The sequence below is a fragment of the Solanum stenotomum genome, unplaced genomic scaffold (assembly GCF_019186545.1).
Source record: "Solanum stenotomum isolate F172 unplaced genomic scaffold, ASM1918654v1 scaffold5964, whole genome shotgun sequence".
Classification (NCBI taxonomy): Eukaryota; Viridiplantae; Streptophyta; class Magnoliopsida; order Solanales; family Solanaceae; genus Solanum; species Solanum stenotomum.
This window is the reverse complement of record NW_026035977.1, coordinates 29,481-47,647: the sequence shown is the minus strand read 5'-3', so window position 1 is coordinate 47,647 and position 18,167 is coordinate 29,481. Positions and strand designations below refer to the sequence as shown.

General features: G+C 33.1%; 1 protein-coding gene across 1 annotated transcript; it reads right to left on the bottom strand.

The window, feature by feature from the left end:
• Window positions 1–11,366: 11,366 nt before the first annotated feature.
• LOC125852813 (pentatricopeptide repeat-containing protein At5g18950-like) lies at window positions 11,367–14,189 on the bottom strand. Its single transcript, XM_049532502.1, has one exon. It carries the CDS (start codon window positions 14,185–14,187, stop codon window positions 12,382–12,384), a length of 1,806 nt encoding a protein of 601 aa, XP_049388459.1. The 5' UTR covers window positions 14,188–14,189; the 3' UTR covers window positions 11,367–12,381.
• Window positions 14,190–18,167: the final 3,978 nt, after the last annotated feature.

Sequence of the window (18,167 nt, the reverse complement as noted above, 5' to 3'; positions counted from 1 at the left end):
ATATATATATATATATATATATATATATATATATATATCATTAAGATTTCTTGTTCACACCCTATACTCATTGGTAAATGATACTGTAAAAGTATATATTACCAAATTGCATCTCTAATAAAGGAAAAAAGAAAATAAAAATGAAGAAAGAAATAAATAATAAAATATTATCAAATGGTATCTCAACAAAATGAAAAAGTATAAAAAAGAAATAATAAAATTGTTACCAAATGGTATCTCTATTTAAAGATAATATGAAAAAAAGAATAAGAATAATAAATGAGAAAAGAATAAAAGAGAAAATAAAAATACTCCCTCCGTCCCTATTTAGTTGTCCATATTTCCTATTTTAGTTGTTCCTATTTAGTTGTCCATTTTGATAAATCAAGAAAGGACAACAATTTTTTTCCTATTATACCCTTATTTAAATAAAGTTGTCATAAATAAAGTAAATAAACTTATGAACTTCCCAGCATTGATTAGTTATCTTGAGTGAATTTATTTTGGAATTGTAAATTGTACTACAAGGGTAAAATTGTAATTTTACCATGCTAATCATTGTTGCCTTAATCTATGTGTCATTTCTAAAGTGGACAACTAAATAGGGACGAGGGAGTAATAAATAAGAAAAATAATAATTTATTTTCTTAAAAAGGTAAATATGTAGATAGAGAGAGAAATAATAAGATAAACTAACCAAAAAAAGAAGAAACAAATAATAAAAATATTACCAAATGGTATCTCTAATAAATGATAATATGAAGAAAAAAATGAGAAAGGAATAAAAGAGAAAATAAAAATAATTAATGAAAAAGAACAAAGTAATTTCTTTTATTTTCTTAAAAAGGTGAAAATATAGAAAGAGAGAAAACAATAAAAAGAAGATAAACTAACCTAAAAAAAGTAGAAATAATAAAATTAATACCAAAGGGTGTTTCTAATAAAGAATAAAAAAAATTAAAAAAATAAAATTAATAAATGAGAAAAGAATAAAAAAGAAAATAAAAATAATAAATGAGAAAAAACAAAAGAAATATAATGATATGACAAAAAGAATAAATGATAAAAAAAGAATGAGGATATGAGCCGTAAAAGTCACTTATTTCAACAAAATAATAAGATAATATATTTACAAAATACCTCTATATATAAATATATGGTTCCATTAATATTATAAATTAATATTTTTTTAAAAGTACAAATATATCTAAGACAATTTATTATTGAAATATGATTCTATTATGTTTTGTCTCTTTTAAAAAAAAATTCAAATCTAGCTGAAGTTCATCTTTAACTTTTTTAATTGCATCAAAAAATTTCAGTGTTGCCACGACTGCAAATCTTTTCGAGTGGATGTGGAATGACTTTTTTTGTACTCACATTATACGTATTTGATCTGTCATTGTTGATTTTGTGACACATTTTAAATGAGAAAACATATTTAGATATGGTTTCAAGAAATTTCCTATGTTGCTTATATAGTTTATTCTCTCACCATCATATATTGAATGTTTTTAGTAAAGATATAATGACAATATTTAATTATTAAGAAATAATGAACATTATGTATAATGTATTTTTACAATGAATTTATTGAAAAAATTTCAATGAATCATTTAACAAAATAATGTATTACAATGAATCATACACATATATTGTACTTTATGTATAATGAATTAATTTTTTAAATGAATTCAATAAATATGATACATAATTTAGTACGATAGACTAATTTTGATATATTTAATGTACTTTATGTATAATAAATTTAGTTATTTTTTGTGAATTCAATAAATATGATATATAAATTAGTAAGATACAATGATTTTGATGAAAATCAAAATTAACCTTCATTGAATCTCAAAACACTTTTTAAAGTAATAAATATTAATTTATCGATTAAATAATACATATATAAAATAATAATATTTCATGATCCACCTATATTAATTTAGTGAAGTTTTATATATATTTTATTAGACTTAAAATTTTACCCAAACTGTTTAAAATTATTAAAAAAATATCCTGACTCCACCTCTTCTTACATTTTAAAACCCTAAAATGGTAAAATAAAGGGAACAAAAAAAGTAAATAGGCATTTTGGCAGTTAAATTTTGAAAGTGGCCTTTTTTTGCTAAATTTTCTCATGACACTTAGATTTAAAATATTAAATAGGGAAAATACATAATTACCCCATTCAACTATAACACTTTTTCTAAAAAGACACTCAAACTTTACAAGGATCCTAATACCCCATTGAACAATTTGAAAGTAATATAAATACCCCATTTTTGGGTCAAACCCACTTATAAGAAAGAACGTGAAGTCACTCACCAATTATTGCTTGCCATGTGTCAATTTTTATATAATTTCTTAATCTTTGTTTTTATTTATGTTTTCTTTTTTGTTAGTTTTGATTCTTTATTGTTTCTTTCTTTTTCGCTTAACCCATTTGTTGATCTCCTTCGTCCTGGAGTAGACGCCATTGAAACAACACTAAATCAAAATTAAAACTGAAAAATCAAATCCACTTTCAAAATTATTATTTTTCAAATTAAAATTTCTATCAAAGTCTTCTTTTTGTTTATTTTACCTTTGATTTTTGCTATAAATCAACCTGGGTGGTATTTGAAAAAAAATAAAAATTCTCTCTCACCCCGGCTGGCCAAGAAAGAGGAGAAAAAAATCTGAGGATGAAACAACAAATCTGTTGTTGCTTCCGTTATCAATGGAAGAAAGCCGACTGATGTGAGGCTAAAAATACATATTTTTAATCATTATTTCCTCACATTTATTATTTATATTTGTCCTTTTTGAGCATGAATTTTATGGATTGTACTAAACTGTGTATTTTATGTGTAGAATTAAATTGGTGGAAAAATGAAGAAGTTTGAAGCTAAAACGAATTAAAGATGGAAGGTTGAAGAAGGAAATCAAGCAGACAGCTTAATGGATTAAATTTATTAAAATAATATATTTATACATGTGAGGCCAATGTGAACGAATTGCCAATTCAAATTAAATTTGGCTAGCTGCTGCCACGTGTTGATAGCTAACTGCCCCTCTGCCGCCAACAATTTGGAGAAATCCAGCGAGAAATTGGAAACCCAATTTAATTGGGTTTTGTTTTCCTAATTTGTCTTGAACTTAATTATTTTATTTAGGGTTTCTATATCTATAAATAGGGCATGAAAAGTTATTTTTGAGGGAAGCCAAGAACCAAGATACAAGACACAATATAAATTTTCTTCTAGCTTAGGAACTTTGGAAGAGCCGCCGTGGAGGCCGGAGAATTGTGGTTTATTCTTTCTTCTCCTTTATTATTTATTTGTATTCGTGATTAATAAAAGATAGTTTAGCTATTGTTCTTAACTTTTTATGATTAACACAAGCATATTTATTTTAATAAATTTTGATTGTGTTTTTGAGATAATGAGTAACTAACTTTCATAACTAGGGTTGTGGGAACCATGAGCGATTAACAAAGTATGAATAGTAAATAAGCAATTCTTGACTAGTATTTTGCATGCATTGATAATTCTTTCGTTTAGAAGTCTTTTTAACGGTGGCCAACGTTAGAACTCGCCTTGTTACTACTTGCCGGACCAAGGAGGTAATTAACAAGAAAAGAATTATCAACATAGATTTAGTGTGATACTATCTAATAGGCTAGTGTCGATTGGTGCGAAGTAATAACTAAGCCAAACATCGATTATGATGTCTAATATGAGGTAAAGGTAAGGGTTAGTAAATTATACACACGTAGCCGGACCAAGGTGCGGGGTGAAATTCTCTAGATGCCGGACCAAGGATTTAGAGATACCTAACTTATCACTTTGCATGTAATACACTAGAAAAGGATTACTATTATTAGGATTACTGCGTTATGAGCTTATGGGGAACACGTTCCTAGTTACTTTTAATAATCTGAATATAAATAAATACTTAGTTCAAAGCTATTTTTTTAATTGTTTTTATTTTATTTCAATTTAAATCCCCCCATTTTTATATAACGACTATCGAGTTAAATATTTGTTATTGACAATATTCTTTCATATTCTCTGTGGGATCGACCCCGACTCATAGTTGGGTAAATATATTGCATACGATCGTTTATATTTCTTTTCAAGAAGTATATTTGAACGTTATCACCGACTAAAAAGGCATTTTCTTTTATGGACTGAAATTGTGTTATTTAGTTACAATCAAATCTCTCCGTCGAAATCCAATCTAAATGAAAAACGAAAAGAGAGAAAAAAAAAGAAAAATATTTCAAGCTATTGTCATCTCCTTCAATGGTGAAACTCACAAAGGAGAAGAAAGAAAAACAAATTAAACAATAAAATAAAAGATTATATAAATAGTTAATAAAAAATATTGCAAAAGAAAAGTTTAATCTTATTTTTTTTGGTTTCCACGCTCTTCAGGTGAGTGACATACACTCTCTCTATAAAATATCGAAAAATGGTTCAATAATTTCACATTAAACTAGTTTAGGGGTGTATTAGGACCCCCGCAAAGTTTGAGTGTCTTTTTCAAAAATAGGTCTTACTTTAATGGGGTAATTATGTATTTTCTCTATTAAATACCATAACTCAAACATAAAAGGGAAAATTGTATATAATAACAAACTATTAATTCAAATTAAATACTATAAATATAGTTTGATTTAATTGTACCTCATAGCAAATTGTTGCTATTTCACCTCTTTCCTGGTGAATCTCGCTCGCCACTCTCGTTCTCTCTCGCCTCTCTCATTTTTTATACAAACACAAGTGTATAACGTGCGTTTGTGTTTGTATAAAGCGAGAGAAAATTATATATATACATATCTTTTCGTACCCCTCTCTCTCTTCTCCCAGATCTCGCTCGCCACTCTCCCAGATCTCGCTCTCTCACTCGCCTCTCTCACTTTATACAATTGATCTTTTTGTATATGTATACCAAAGAAGATTATACAACTGTTTTTTTTTTTTGTATATGTATAGTAAATTATACATATATACGTTTGCTATGGAGCACAATTATGCAAACTTTGTTATATCATACAAATATGAATTTTGTGTTTGTTATATGTGAAAGTTAAGTATTTATGCCTAATAATCAGGACGTCATAATTATATCATGCAAATTATCACCCATATTTATAATAAACAAACAATCTCAAACATATAAATAAATTTAGATACATAGCAAATGTATTTAAATTTGAGCACATCCAATTTCAATTCTAAAAAATCAGTATTTTAATTTTTCAATTAATTACACCAGTTCATTAATTAATTATTCCCAATATGAAAATAGTTTGGTATAAACATAAATGTGCCACATATATATTTTTTTAAAAAGTTTTCTCATACACATGTTATTAATTTCAGTTACAAATTAGTCAAGATTATGAAAATTTTGATCTTTGACTAAAATTAAAACTACAAAAATTCACTATAAAAATAACTATATGTTAACTTGAATATATTTTTTTTGTTCATCAGAAAAATGAAAGAGAATAAAATTGTTATCGGAGAAAGCTTCGATAAGAGTGTCAGTGATGATGAGACTACAATCGACGAAATTTCACCATTTGAATCGAAAAGTGATGAGGATAATGCTCATGGAATGACATGGTCTGAACGTGAACTTCGCAAAATCATCAAACATATGGAGGATAAAATTATAGAACTTGAAGCGAAACGTAGTCAGATTGACGCAAAAAGTTCTGTTGCTGCTAAAATCAATGTTGATATCGAATTGCTCCTTTGCGATAGAGACCTTTTGAAGGAGGATTTGGATGATTTTCTGGTGGCATTTGCAGAACAACAACGTGAAGGTATATATCGTGTGTTTTGATTATGTGTATGCGTATGACTAATAAATTAAAGTACTTTTTTTTGTGTCATGTGTATATATGTTTACATTTTTTTTGGTTTGATCTTTAATTGATATGAGGTCAAAAGAAGTTAAATTCTCTATGAATTAAATTTAATGTAGAAGTTGTTTCTATTCTGGAAATCAAGGCTAGAACAGATGGTAAGAAATCATCGAAGATTATTCTTGTCTCGTGCTTAACTTATGTCATCTATCACTAAACCCTAGCACGAAATCAGGCTCAAGTCACTAATCAGATGTTAGAATCGAGTTTCGAATCAGTCATCGGAGTTGAGTTTTGGGATCAAGATCGGATCCAATTTAGTTGGCGGGGTCGAATCCCAATTTGGAAGTCGGGTTTTGGAACGAGTGTTAGGGTTGAATCTCGAGCCAGGTATTGACATCGAGATCGAATCTCGATGTGGATGTCGGGTCTTGAGTTAGGTGTCAGGATCGAATCTCAATTCGAGTTTTGAGCCGAATGTGCCGGTTCGAAAGTCGGGTTTCGAGTCGGGGTCGGGTCCCAATATGAAAATCAAGTCCTGGATCGGGTGTCAGAGCATGATCTCGATTGGAAAATCGAGTCCCGTGACGGATGTTGTTTTATGATAAAGTAAAACTAAATAAATTAAAGTATTTTTTGTGTCATGTGTATATGTTTACGATCTTTCATTGATATGAGGTCAAAAGAAGTTGAATTCTCTATGAATTAAATTTAATGCAGAAGAAATTTTTATTCTAGAAATCAAGGCTAGAATAGATGGTAAGAAATCATCAAATATTCTTGTTTCGTGCTTAAATTATATCATTGATCACTAAACCCTAGCGCCTAATCAGGCTCAAGTCACTAATCAGTTGTCAGAATCGAGTTTGAATCAGTCATCAGAGTTGTGTTTTGGGATTAAGATCGGATCCAATTCAACTATATGGGTCGAATCCCAATTTGAAAGTGGAGTTTTGGATCGAGTGTTGGGGTTAGATCTCGATTCAGGTATCAACATCAGGTCGAATCTCAATTTGGATGTCTGGTCTTGAGTCAAGATCGAATCTCAATTCGAGTATTGAGTTTTGAGTCCAATGTCGGAGTTGGCCGATTCGGAAGTCGGATCTCGAGTCGATGTAGGGTCCCACTATGAAAATCGAGTCCTGGATAGAGTGTTAGAATCGGATCCCAATTGGAAAATCGAGTTCCACGTCGGATTTTGTTTTACGATAAAGTAAAGCTAAATAAATTAAAGTATTTTTTGTGTCATGTGTATATGTTTACATTTTTTTTTCGTTTGATCTTTAATTGATATGAGGTCAAAAGAAGTTGAATTTTCTATGAATTAAATTTAATGTAGAAGAAGTTTCTATTCTAGAAATCAAGGCTAGAATAGATAGTAAGAAATCATCGAATATTCTTGTCTCGTGCTTAAATTATATCATTGATCACTAAACCCTAGCGCCTAATCAGGCTCAAGTCATTAATCAGGTGTCAGAATCAAGTTCGAATCAGTCATCAGAGTTGTGTTTTGGAATTAAGATCGAATCCAATTAAGCTATCGGGGTCAAATCCCAATTTGAAAGTCGAGTTTTGGATCGAGTGTTAGGGTTGGATCTCGATCCAGGTATCGACATCGGGTCGAATCTCATTTTGGATGTCGGGTCTTGAGTCAAGATCGAATCTCAGTTCGAGTTTTGAGTCCAATATCAGGGTTGGCCAGTACGGAAGTTGGATATCGAGTCGAGGTAGGGTCCTGATATGAAAATTGAGTCCTGGTTCGAGTGTCAGAGTCAGATCCCGATTGGAAAAACGAGTTCCGAGTTGGATTTTGTTTTATGATACAATAAAACTAAATAAAGTATTTTCAACATTTTTCGTCCAAATAAAGACTAAAATAATTTCTCCATATTGAATTGTAGATGATTTAATTGCGTAGATATCTAATTTTGAGTATTTTTAAAGATATGTGTATATCTTCCTCAATATATGATATAAAACTCTTAACTGGTGATAATATATGTAATTATGTTTTATAAGACAGTTTGGGGGTTAACGCTTCCTACTAAGAATTTTTCAATATCTACAGCTCAAACCCAAAATCTTTAATTGAGGAAGGAATAGCTCCATCCTCTACACATCCTTTGATGATATAAACCTTCAATTTTAAGGTTTATGTCTCAAATTCTATACATCTTCACGAACCAAAAAATTAGTATCGATTCATTATAAAATATTTTATACTTTAGGTTAGAAGGTCGTAACAAATCTTTGCATCTAATCATTTCATGACGATAGCCTCAAGATCCCTAGGTCTATACAATTCCAACATCTTTGATTTTTTACACCACAAGTTTTTTTAGCTAAATATTGAACTTGTAAAATAAAATAAACAATGATAGCAGTGAAAATGATTTTTTCTTGAAAAAAGAAGGGATATTTAGACAATAATTTATAAAAAGAATAATCAATGAGGATATAGTTTAAGTTATCGCATTATTTTGTGATTGTTATTGTTCTCTTAATAGTTGTTTTATTTCTCCACTGCTATTTTTCCTTTTTTTATACCTATTTTGATATGTTGTACACGAGCCGAAGATCCTTCGAGAACAACCTCTTCACCTCCACGAGATAGCGGTATGATCTTCGTAAACTCTACCCTCCCCAAACCCACTTATGAAATTTCACTGCGTATGCGTATGTTGTTGTAATATACAATGAGGATATACTACCTGATTGTCATGAAAATGGAGGAAAATATAAGTTTGAAGAACAATATTATAGTGGAAATAATCACTTATGACCATTGAGGCATTGACCACTTGCGAATTGAAAAAAAAAAATGATATTTCAAATTTTTTGTGTTCAAATGAATATCTCTCAAGAACATATTTATGCAAGTGCTTTTTCACCTTGATGTTTGTGCACAATTTTCCAATAGGACTACTTTTATCTATGAACAATTAGTCTTTGAAAAGTGTTAAGTTTAATTCCAGCAATTAGCTCCACAACTTGTTTGATACCAATGCTTAAGATATATAGTAGCAACTTCTTTGGTTGGTTGATTGATTAATCCAAAATATAAACATTTCATACAATGTCCTTTTATCAATTTCAGATGCATTAAAAGAGGCCAAAGAAATGAAGACTCGTAAGAAACGCAATTATGATTTAGCTGGAACTTCTGCGTCGAGTGAGATCACTCAGGAACACTGGGAAGACATGCTTAACCAGAACTCTGATTCATCAGAAGAAGAGGAAATGGAGATGCAAAGGAGAGACGCTGAACAGAAGAGCTGGAGGGACGATGAAAGTCGTGTACGACGCATGCACTTAAGGATAGAAGCAGCATTCAACAATTCTTGTTCTGATTCCGATGATCCCTCTCAAGACCCTGATGATGATATACACACAAACATTGAAGGCTTGGCTGATAGATTGCAAAAGCTGGTTGCAAGTCAAGAGGAAGAGTTGAAGGAAAGTAAAGGGGAAAATGATGATGTTGGTAAAACTATGACACCTGAGTCTAACTCAGCCTAAAAAAACAGCTCAGAGGGAAAGATTGTCCAAATCTGCAACCAATGTGGACAAGTAAGGACAACCAGGGATGGCAGATCTATGAATAGTTCATTGCTTCAGACTGTTCAAGCACAGTGAGAACATTGTTTTTGTTGAAAATTGTTTTTTAAGTTACTGCAGTAATTTTCTTAGTCGCCTAATACTTAAGTTGCTTAAGTTTAGGATGATTTGAATTTTAAACTTTTATGTGGTTGTTTTAGTTTGTTGAGATATTTTAAGTTCTTGAATTTTGGATTAAGCAGATGTTTTGTTGTAGTTGGCTATTTAAAGTACTCCTATGCTTAAGAACCCTTTTTTATGACCTGCCTGGGACAACTTTCGCGCAAAAGCACCAAAGGTAAGAATACAACCAAAAAGTGTCGTAAGCTGACTGTAACACGAGCAGCAAAGATAGGAACGATGATGCAATAGAAATTGCAGCAACTGAAACTGTGGAAACAGCACAGGCTATAGAAGAAAAGACAAGACTCACTGGTATGGAAGCTGCAAAGAACTGGATATTTTGCTATTAACTCTTATGACAAGAGTTTGATTTGTTCTGCTGCTCTGCTGCTGAAGTAGGAACGTGGGCACGGAGACAAATCTGGAGGGAAAAAGCTCCACACAAAAGGGTTTTTTTCCGCTGGATTTTGGTCCATGAAGTGGCCCTTAGCCAGGATAGTTTACAGAGAAAGGATGTTTATTAGAACTCTACTAATTCTGCAATTAGCGGAAATCATCACCTAGCTTGAGATCCATCAACTTGGTATTGCTACTACCTATGAAGTACATTTATCAGACAACTCTCAACGTTGTGATTTTGGTTGGCAATGCCAATATCCATATTGAAAACCATATATAACGAAGTATCATCATCGTAGGTTGACTTATGGAGTTCAACCCAAGCAAACCTCTGCAGCATAACAGTATCTCTCTTATCCCAGAACTGGTTTTCATCAACTTGCCATTATTTGTCAGCATTATCAATAAGAAGTAATTTATGATATTACCTTTTGGAAGTAGCACAAAATCTGACTTCTATTTGAGGAAGCACGTTAGGAGGTGAACGAGGGGCCTCATTCCTTTTTTAGCCTTCATTAGTATGTCTCACCTAAATGATTCTTCCAGGATCACAGGCACCTGAATATGTTGGAGCCAAGGGCATCTTAAAGACCAACAGAATATGTGCAATCAGATAAGATAGATTTTAAGGAAAAAGGATAGCCAAGAAGTGCACCTGTGGACTCAAATGACGACAAGGAATTGAATCAGCTCCACCTAGCTTATCACGACATAGGCTTTAAAGAGGGTTTTCATGATGGATTCTCGGATAGCCTTCCTCTCAGTTCCCCTTACTTATTGTGAACCACAATTTTACTTTCCATCTTACAAGCTCAAATTAAATCAGGACGCATGTGTAAGTGTGATAAAATGAAAAAAAATCTTATCACTATTAAAAGACTAGTAAATGCAGTTTCCTACGTACCCAGCAAAGAGAAGGGAATGATGCTGCAATTGGAAGTACCAATCAGTTAAAACAGGTCAATAGTGGGAAATCAAAATGATTGGAAGTTGGGGAACTGATTCAACTGTTTCAGCTGCTGGAAACAGCACTGATCCTAGAAGACATGCCAGACTCACTAGCATGGGAGCTACAAAGAACTGAATCGTTCACTGTTAACTCTTAGTGCAAGAGTTTGATCTCTTTTTTATTGCTAAAAAGGAACATAACCATGGAGACAAATATGGAGAAACAAAGCACCAGACAGTGGCATTTTTCCACTTGATTTTGGACCCTGAAGCTGCCCCTTACCCAGGATAATTTACAGAGAATATGTAACAGATGTCATTTGTCTGAATGCAGAGATTACAAATCATATCTTCGTACATTGTCCCATAATAGCACATCTAGGCAATTATTCCTGACTATATTCAATGATAAGAGGGTAATGCCAAGAACAGCAAAATAATTAATGCAATGCTGGTAATACAAGGTCCTAAACAATGAGAGAAAGAAGATCTGGGACACAAATCCTTCCTGCATATGCTGGATTGTGGAAAGAAAGGAACCAGAGAGTTTTTGAAAGAAAATCTGGTAACATCTTAAGGTTAAAAAAAGATGAATTCCCTTTTAAGATTTTGGCGTAAAATGTAGAAAGCACAATGAACTTTCTCTGTCTGTTACAGTAGGCATAATCATGATGTACATAATCAATGCAGCAATGGAAGATTTTAGCTTCAAAAGCATTGGGCCACCAATGTTTTTGACTGAACAAAAAAAAGTAATGTACTTCCCTTTTAGGTTATCAATAAATTGATTCGACATAATTTTCCTAACTTGAGTGTTAAAATTGTATTTTAGAAGCCTAATGCAAAAAGTAATAACTAGATTTTAGATCACTCCAGAATTGTCCCCATCGGCTTTTCTGTCTCTTTCTTTTAAGGAAAGAAAGTTTAGTTCTAAATTAGGATACAAACCAAACAAAGTGAAGTAAACACAAAAATCAGTCATACATTTTGATCTAAAATAGATATTTCCTCTAATGAAGTACCACTGACCATGAAAGTTGAACATTGCAAGAAAGTAGAATTCAAATTCTGACCACACTGGAAACACACACCAAAACAGTCCATTTGACAAAAGTTATTCAGAAGAAGTGATTGGTGTCTCTCTCCTAGCAGAAACCACAGATTCTCTAAGGAATGACTGCACTTCATGAATGTGAGTGCATCCATCATCAAATTTACTGTAAGCGGTAACAGAAATACAGTGTGGGATGTGTAGTAGAACATGCTACAAATTTGATCTCTATCACATATCAATAAGACTAACAAAATACAACATTAAGTTATAACAAAAAATGTGAAGTTGCATGATCAAGGTGTATAAAGCAAATAAATCTTCTCTTCCGATTTGGCCTTAGACAAGATAAAGGTGTTGCAATCTTTATAAGACATCAACCATCTTAAATTGCTCAGACAATATATCTCATTTGCATCTCAATATGGTGGGAATTATCTTTGCAAAGTTTATTTACTAGAGAACAGAAAATTTTTTCTCTGACAACATGACCTAGCCTAAGCATGTAAACTAAAATGGATAAAGACTCATCCAACTTATCTGCTTGAGAAAGATGATAAATCAGTTCCTCAAAAGTTTTTCTCCTTGGTCTGAGCCTACTCTTCATCATACTGCTCAACCAATCTAGCCCCTCTGTTACATATCCCTGCTTGATTAATCCAAGTATGATAGAATCATAAGTCGATGTTGCTGGTTTGACACCTCTATCTTGCATATCGTTCCACAATGATTTCGCCTCCGAAACATGGCCAATCTCACAAAGTTTCTCAATTAACACTGTATAAGAAGCAGGTGATGGTTGCAGCCCCTGCTTTAACAGTTCATATAAAAACTGAAGACCTTCAGCTATCTTCCCATTCTTGCAGAAACCCTGAATAAGAGAAGTGTATGTGACCACATCATGGGTAACACCATTCTCAGCCATTTTATTGAACAAGTTGTGAGCTTCTCCTACTCTTCCATAAAGACACAGCCCGTGAATCATGGTATTATATGTCACTGTGGTCTCTCCATATCCTTTATCACACATTTCCTTATAAAGACTTTCAGCTTCATTTAGACGGTTAGTTGTTAAATACCCATGGATGAGTGTGTTATATGTGTATTCATTGGGATTGAATCCCTTTTGAATCATCTCAAACCATAATTTCCGGGCATCTCCAACCGATTTCATTTTACAGAGACCATTAATCATTGTTGTATACATAACCATATCCGGAGCATAGCCTCTATTCTTTAGATCATTAAATATCCTAAAAGCTTCACGCATCTTTCTTGTTTCACATAGTCCCTGAATAACGTGCTGATAAGTGAATATATCAACAGAACAATTAGTTGCAATCATTGAATGGAGAAGAGATGACAGTCTAAAGTAATCTCTGTTCTTACATGATTCATAAATCAATTTATTAAAAGCAACACTACTAGGGGCATGCCCAGCTTCCAAAACCTGTCGAAGAAGTTGATGACCTTCTGGAAAATTGTTCTCCACACAAAATGCTTGAATCAAGTGCCCAATCGTATCTACATCTGCTACAACACCAGATTCTGTCATATCCTCGTACAATTTCCAGACAATGTCAGTTCTTCCAGCTCGGACAGAATCTGAAAGGGCTGAATTCCAAATTCTCAATGATGGGCAGTGGTCAACACCTCTCAATTCAGTAAACACGTCGAGGGCATCCTCAATCAATCCATTTTCACAAAGACACTGAATGTAGGCCTCCAAACAACTAGGTTGAGGCACAAAGTTCATATTTTGCCGAAAACATTTGGCTGCACTGCCTGCCTTGGCTTGTACAAGCCCACTAAATATGACTTCATCAGAGAACTGATCCCTCGAAAAACCATTTTGAGAACTAAGCCAAAAATGAAACCGAAGCGACAACATAACATTTTTTTGTGCCTTCAGAACCTCAGTATAGAATCTTGGATCAGTAAAATTAACAGTGGGGAAATCAGATAACAATATTTGTTCCCATCTGGGTCGTGTCCGGATGACTTTGCAAACATCTTTAGCTCTCTCAGCAAAGCTCTGTTGCTCACTTTGATGATTTACTGAACTTGATCGATCTGCGCTTTGTGTAGCAACTTCACCTTCAACCCCACCATTACTTCCAGCAATACTTAGGTTACGGATTGGGGAACTAACATTTTGGCGAGTGCACAAGCTTGTTACAAAAAATGGAGGTCTAGCCATTCAAATCTGCAGATTGTTTAATCAAATTCAAATGGGTATCCACTATACAGAAATGCCAATCAAATATACAGCTAAAATACATGAATTTACATGGAATGCCTCTTCATATCCACATACATTTAAGAATCTACAAATAGCAATATGAGATATAAATGCAAAAAAGAATTTCAAAACGGCAAATTCTTCAAATAAAATTCAAACACATGAATTTACTCGAAATGCCTTGTCATGTAAACATTTATTTCATAAATGAACAACAGAAAGAATCCAAATCTGCAGATTCCTCTGTAAAATACAGATGGGTATACGAGAATCCCAACAAGATTTCAGTTTAAATAAATGAATCTACAAACACATAGAACCATACAGCAAAGAATTTCAAAATCTACAATCATGAATAAATATCAAATGGGTATCATAAATGCCAAAAAAATCAGCTCGAATACACTTCCAATTAAACAAAAATCTTACCTTTTTTAGCCTTATAAGCACGAAATCTAGTTTCTTGATCCTTCAAGACCCATTCTGACTGTCTCGGACCCAAAGTATTGCCAAGGCAGGACAAACCCCTTTACTGGAACTTTGAAAGAAGAATGTTTTAAGCCCTAGAAAAAAACAAAAAAAAATGGCGAATCTTGCTGATTTTGGTGAGCATAAAAGATGGTATTGTGATAATTTTGCAGAAGAGTGAAGCTACAAATATGAGGAACAGAGGAAGAAGACGACTATATCACTTGGCATTGACACAGGAGTAATACAGAAATAACTGTACCTATTGAGACAAACAAAGCCTATCTTCTGTTGGGCCTATTTTTCTTGATGATTGGGCCTTTACACAACCTCTTTGACTAAAATTTTGAGATCTCATTTTTAATTGGGAAAATTATACAACATAGTAAATATGTTGTAAAATGAGAGCAAAATATAATATTACTAAACAAGTAAGGAAGATAAATTGTGATGAGAAGTATAGAGTGGAGAATATTATTTAAAACTCTTCAAGTGTGTTCTCACAATGGTGAAAAGACTACCCTTTTATAGGATTTAGAAAACACATGTTTTCATCCTTTAACCAAATACGTTAGTACAACTATAATAAATACAATAAATACATACATTACGTTAGAAATGAATTAAGAGAAACATCCACACAATTAATTGAATTTGCAACACTCCCCCTTGGATGTTTATAGATAATGTGTCTCGTTAAAACCTTACTAGGGAAAACCCAGTGGGAAAAAGCCTAGTGAAGAAAAAAGAGTACACACATCTTGTAATACGTCTTGAGTGTTGCCTCATTAAAAACCTTACCAGGAAAACTCAGTGGGACAAAACCTTGGCTAAGGGAAAAAGAGTACAACGCGTATTTTACTCCCCCTGATAAATTTTTTTATTTGAGACCTTGGAGACGACGCATTCCAATCTTGTATCTTAGCTTCTCAAATGTTGATGTTGGCAATGCCTTAGTGAATAAATCTGCAAGATTATCACTTGAACGAATCTGTTGAACATTTATCTCACCATTTTGTTGAAGATCATGTGTGAAAAAGAACTTAGGCGAAATATGCTTTGTTCGGTCTCCTTTGATATATCCTCCCTTTAATTGAGCTATGCAAGCAGTATTATCTTCATACAATATTGTTGGAATCTTTGTTTGCACAAAAAGACCATATAATTGCAAAATGTGTTTAGTCATTGATCTCAACCATACAACTCTCGACTGGCTTCATGAATGGCTATTATCTCTGCATGATTTGAAGAAGTAGCAACTATTGTTTGCTTCATCGAACGCCATGATATAACTGTACCTCCATATGTGAATAAATAGTCTGTCTAAGATCTAGCTTTGTGTGGGTCAGACAAATATCCTGCATCTGCATAATCGATCAATTCTGACTTGGATGCATTAGAATACAACAACTCCATATCAATTGTTCCTTGAAGATATCTGAATATATGCTTAACACCTTTCCAATGTCTTCTTGTTGGACATGAACTGAATCTTGCCAATAAACTTACTACGAAGCAAATATCTGATCAGGTATTGTTGGCAAGGTATATTAGTGCCCCGATAGCACTGAGATATGGTGTTTCATCACCAAGAATCTCTTCATCCTTTTCTTGGGTCGGAATGGATCTTTATTTATATCGAGAGATCTCACAACCATCGAGGTACTCAATGGGTGTGATTTATCCATGTAAAATCGCTTCAAAACCTTTTCAGTATATGTTGATTGATGGATAAATATTCCATTTGCCAAATGTTCAATCTAAAGGCCAAGACAAAATTTTGTCTTACCAAGATCTTTCATTTCAAATTCTTTCTTGAAGCACTCAACAAATTTTGAAAGCTCTTTAGGAGTTCCGATGATGTTCAAGTCATCAACATAAACAGATATTATTACAAATTCAGACTTTGACCTTCGTACAAAAATACAAGGACAAATAGAGTCATTATGATACCCTTCCTTTAACAAGTATTCGCTAAGACGATTATACCACATTCGCCCTGATTGTTTCAATCCATATAAGGATTTCTGAGGCTATATTGAACAACTTTCTTTTGAATTTTTATATGCTTCAGGCACTTTTAATGCTTCAGGGATTTTCATAAAAATATTGTGGTCTAGTGAGCCATATAAATAGGCTGTGACAACGTCCATTAAATGCATTTCAAGCTTTTCATGAACCGTCATATTTATTAGATACCTGAAGGTAATTGCATCTACCAGAGGAGAATATGTCTCCTCATAATCAATGCCAGGCCTTTGCGAAAAATTTTGTGCCACAAGTCGTGCTTTATATCGTACGACTTTACCATTTTTATTGCGTTTTCGCACAAAATTCCATTTGTGCCCCACTGGCTTGACACCTTCAGGTGTTTGGACTATTGGTCCAAAAACTTCATGTTTTTCAAGTTAAGCTAATTCTGTTTGAATTGCTTCTTTCCATTTAGGCCAATCATTTCTCTGTCTACATTCATTGACAGATCTTGGTTCCAAATCTTCATCTTGTTGCATTATTTCAACTGCAACATTATAGGCAAAAATATTATTCACCACAGTATTATTTCGATTCCACCTTTTTCTCGACATAATTTATAGAGATTTTCTCATTCTTATTATTTTCAGGTACATGGACCTTCTCTTTGGTGTCATCATTTATTATGTCTCAGAGCTCTTCATGAGCAATTGCCTCCATATTATGACCATCTTGATAATTTATTCCTTTCCTTTTTCGAGGATTTTTATCCTTGGAACCAATTGGTCTACCATGTTTTAAACGTGGTCCAGACTCATTTGCCTTAACATTTTGTCCTATCGGGACATCAACTCGAACTTGAGCATTAGCAGCTGGGATATATGATTTAGTAACCCGTTGAAGGTTAGTAAATGCATCCGGTAGTTGATTTGCAATATTCTGCAAATAAATTATCTTTTGAACTTCTTGCTCACATTGATTTGTTCGAGGGTCTAAATGAGACAGTGAAAGTGAATTCCAATCTATCTCATTTCCCAACTGCTTTTGTTTTCCCCCTAATGTTGGGTATACTGATTCATCAAAATGACAATCAGCAAATCTTGCCGTAAATAAATCTCCAGTCCTAGGTTCCAAATATTCTATAATAGAACGAGATTCATACCCAACATATATCCCCAACCTTCTTTGGGGACCTATTTTTGTGCGCTGTGGTGGAGCAATTGGAACATATACCGCACAACCAAAAATTCTAAGATGGGAAATGTTTGGCTCCTGACCAAAATCCAATTGTAATGGGGAGATGTCATGATAAATGGTTGGCCTTATGCGCACAAGTGTCGCTGCATGCAAAATAGCATGCCCCCAAACCGAAACAGGCAACTTTGTTCTCATCAACAATGGTCTAGCTATCAATTGAAGACGTTTAATCAATTACTCTGCTAAACCATTTTGAGTATGAACATGTGCAACATGATGTTCAACTGTTATTCCAGTGGACA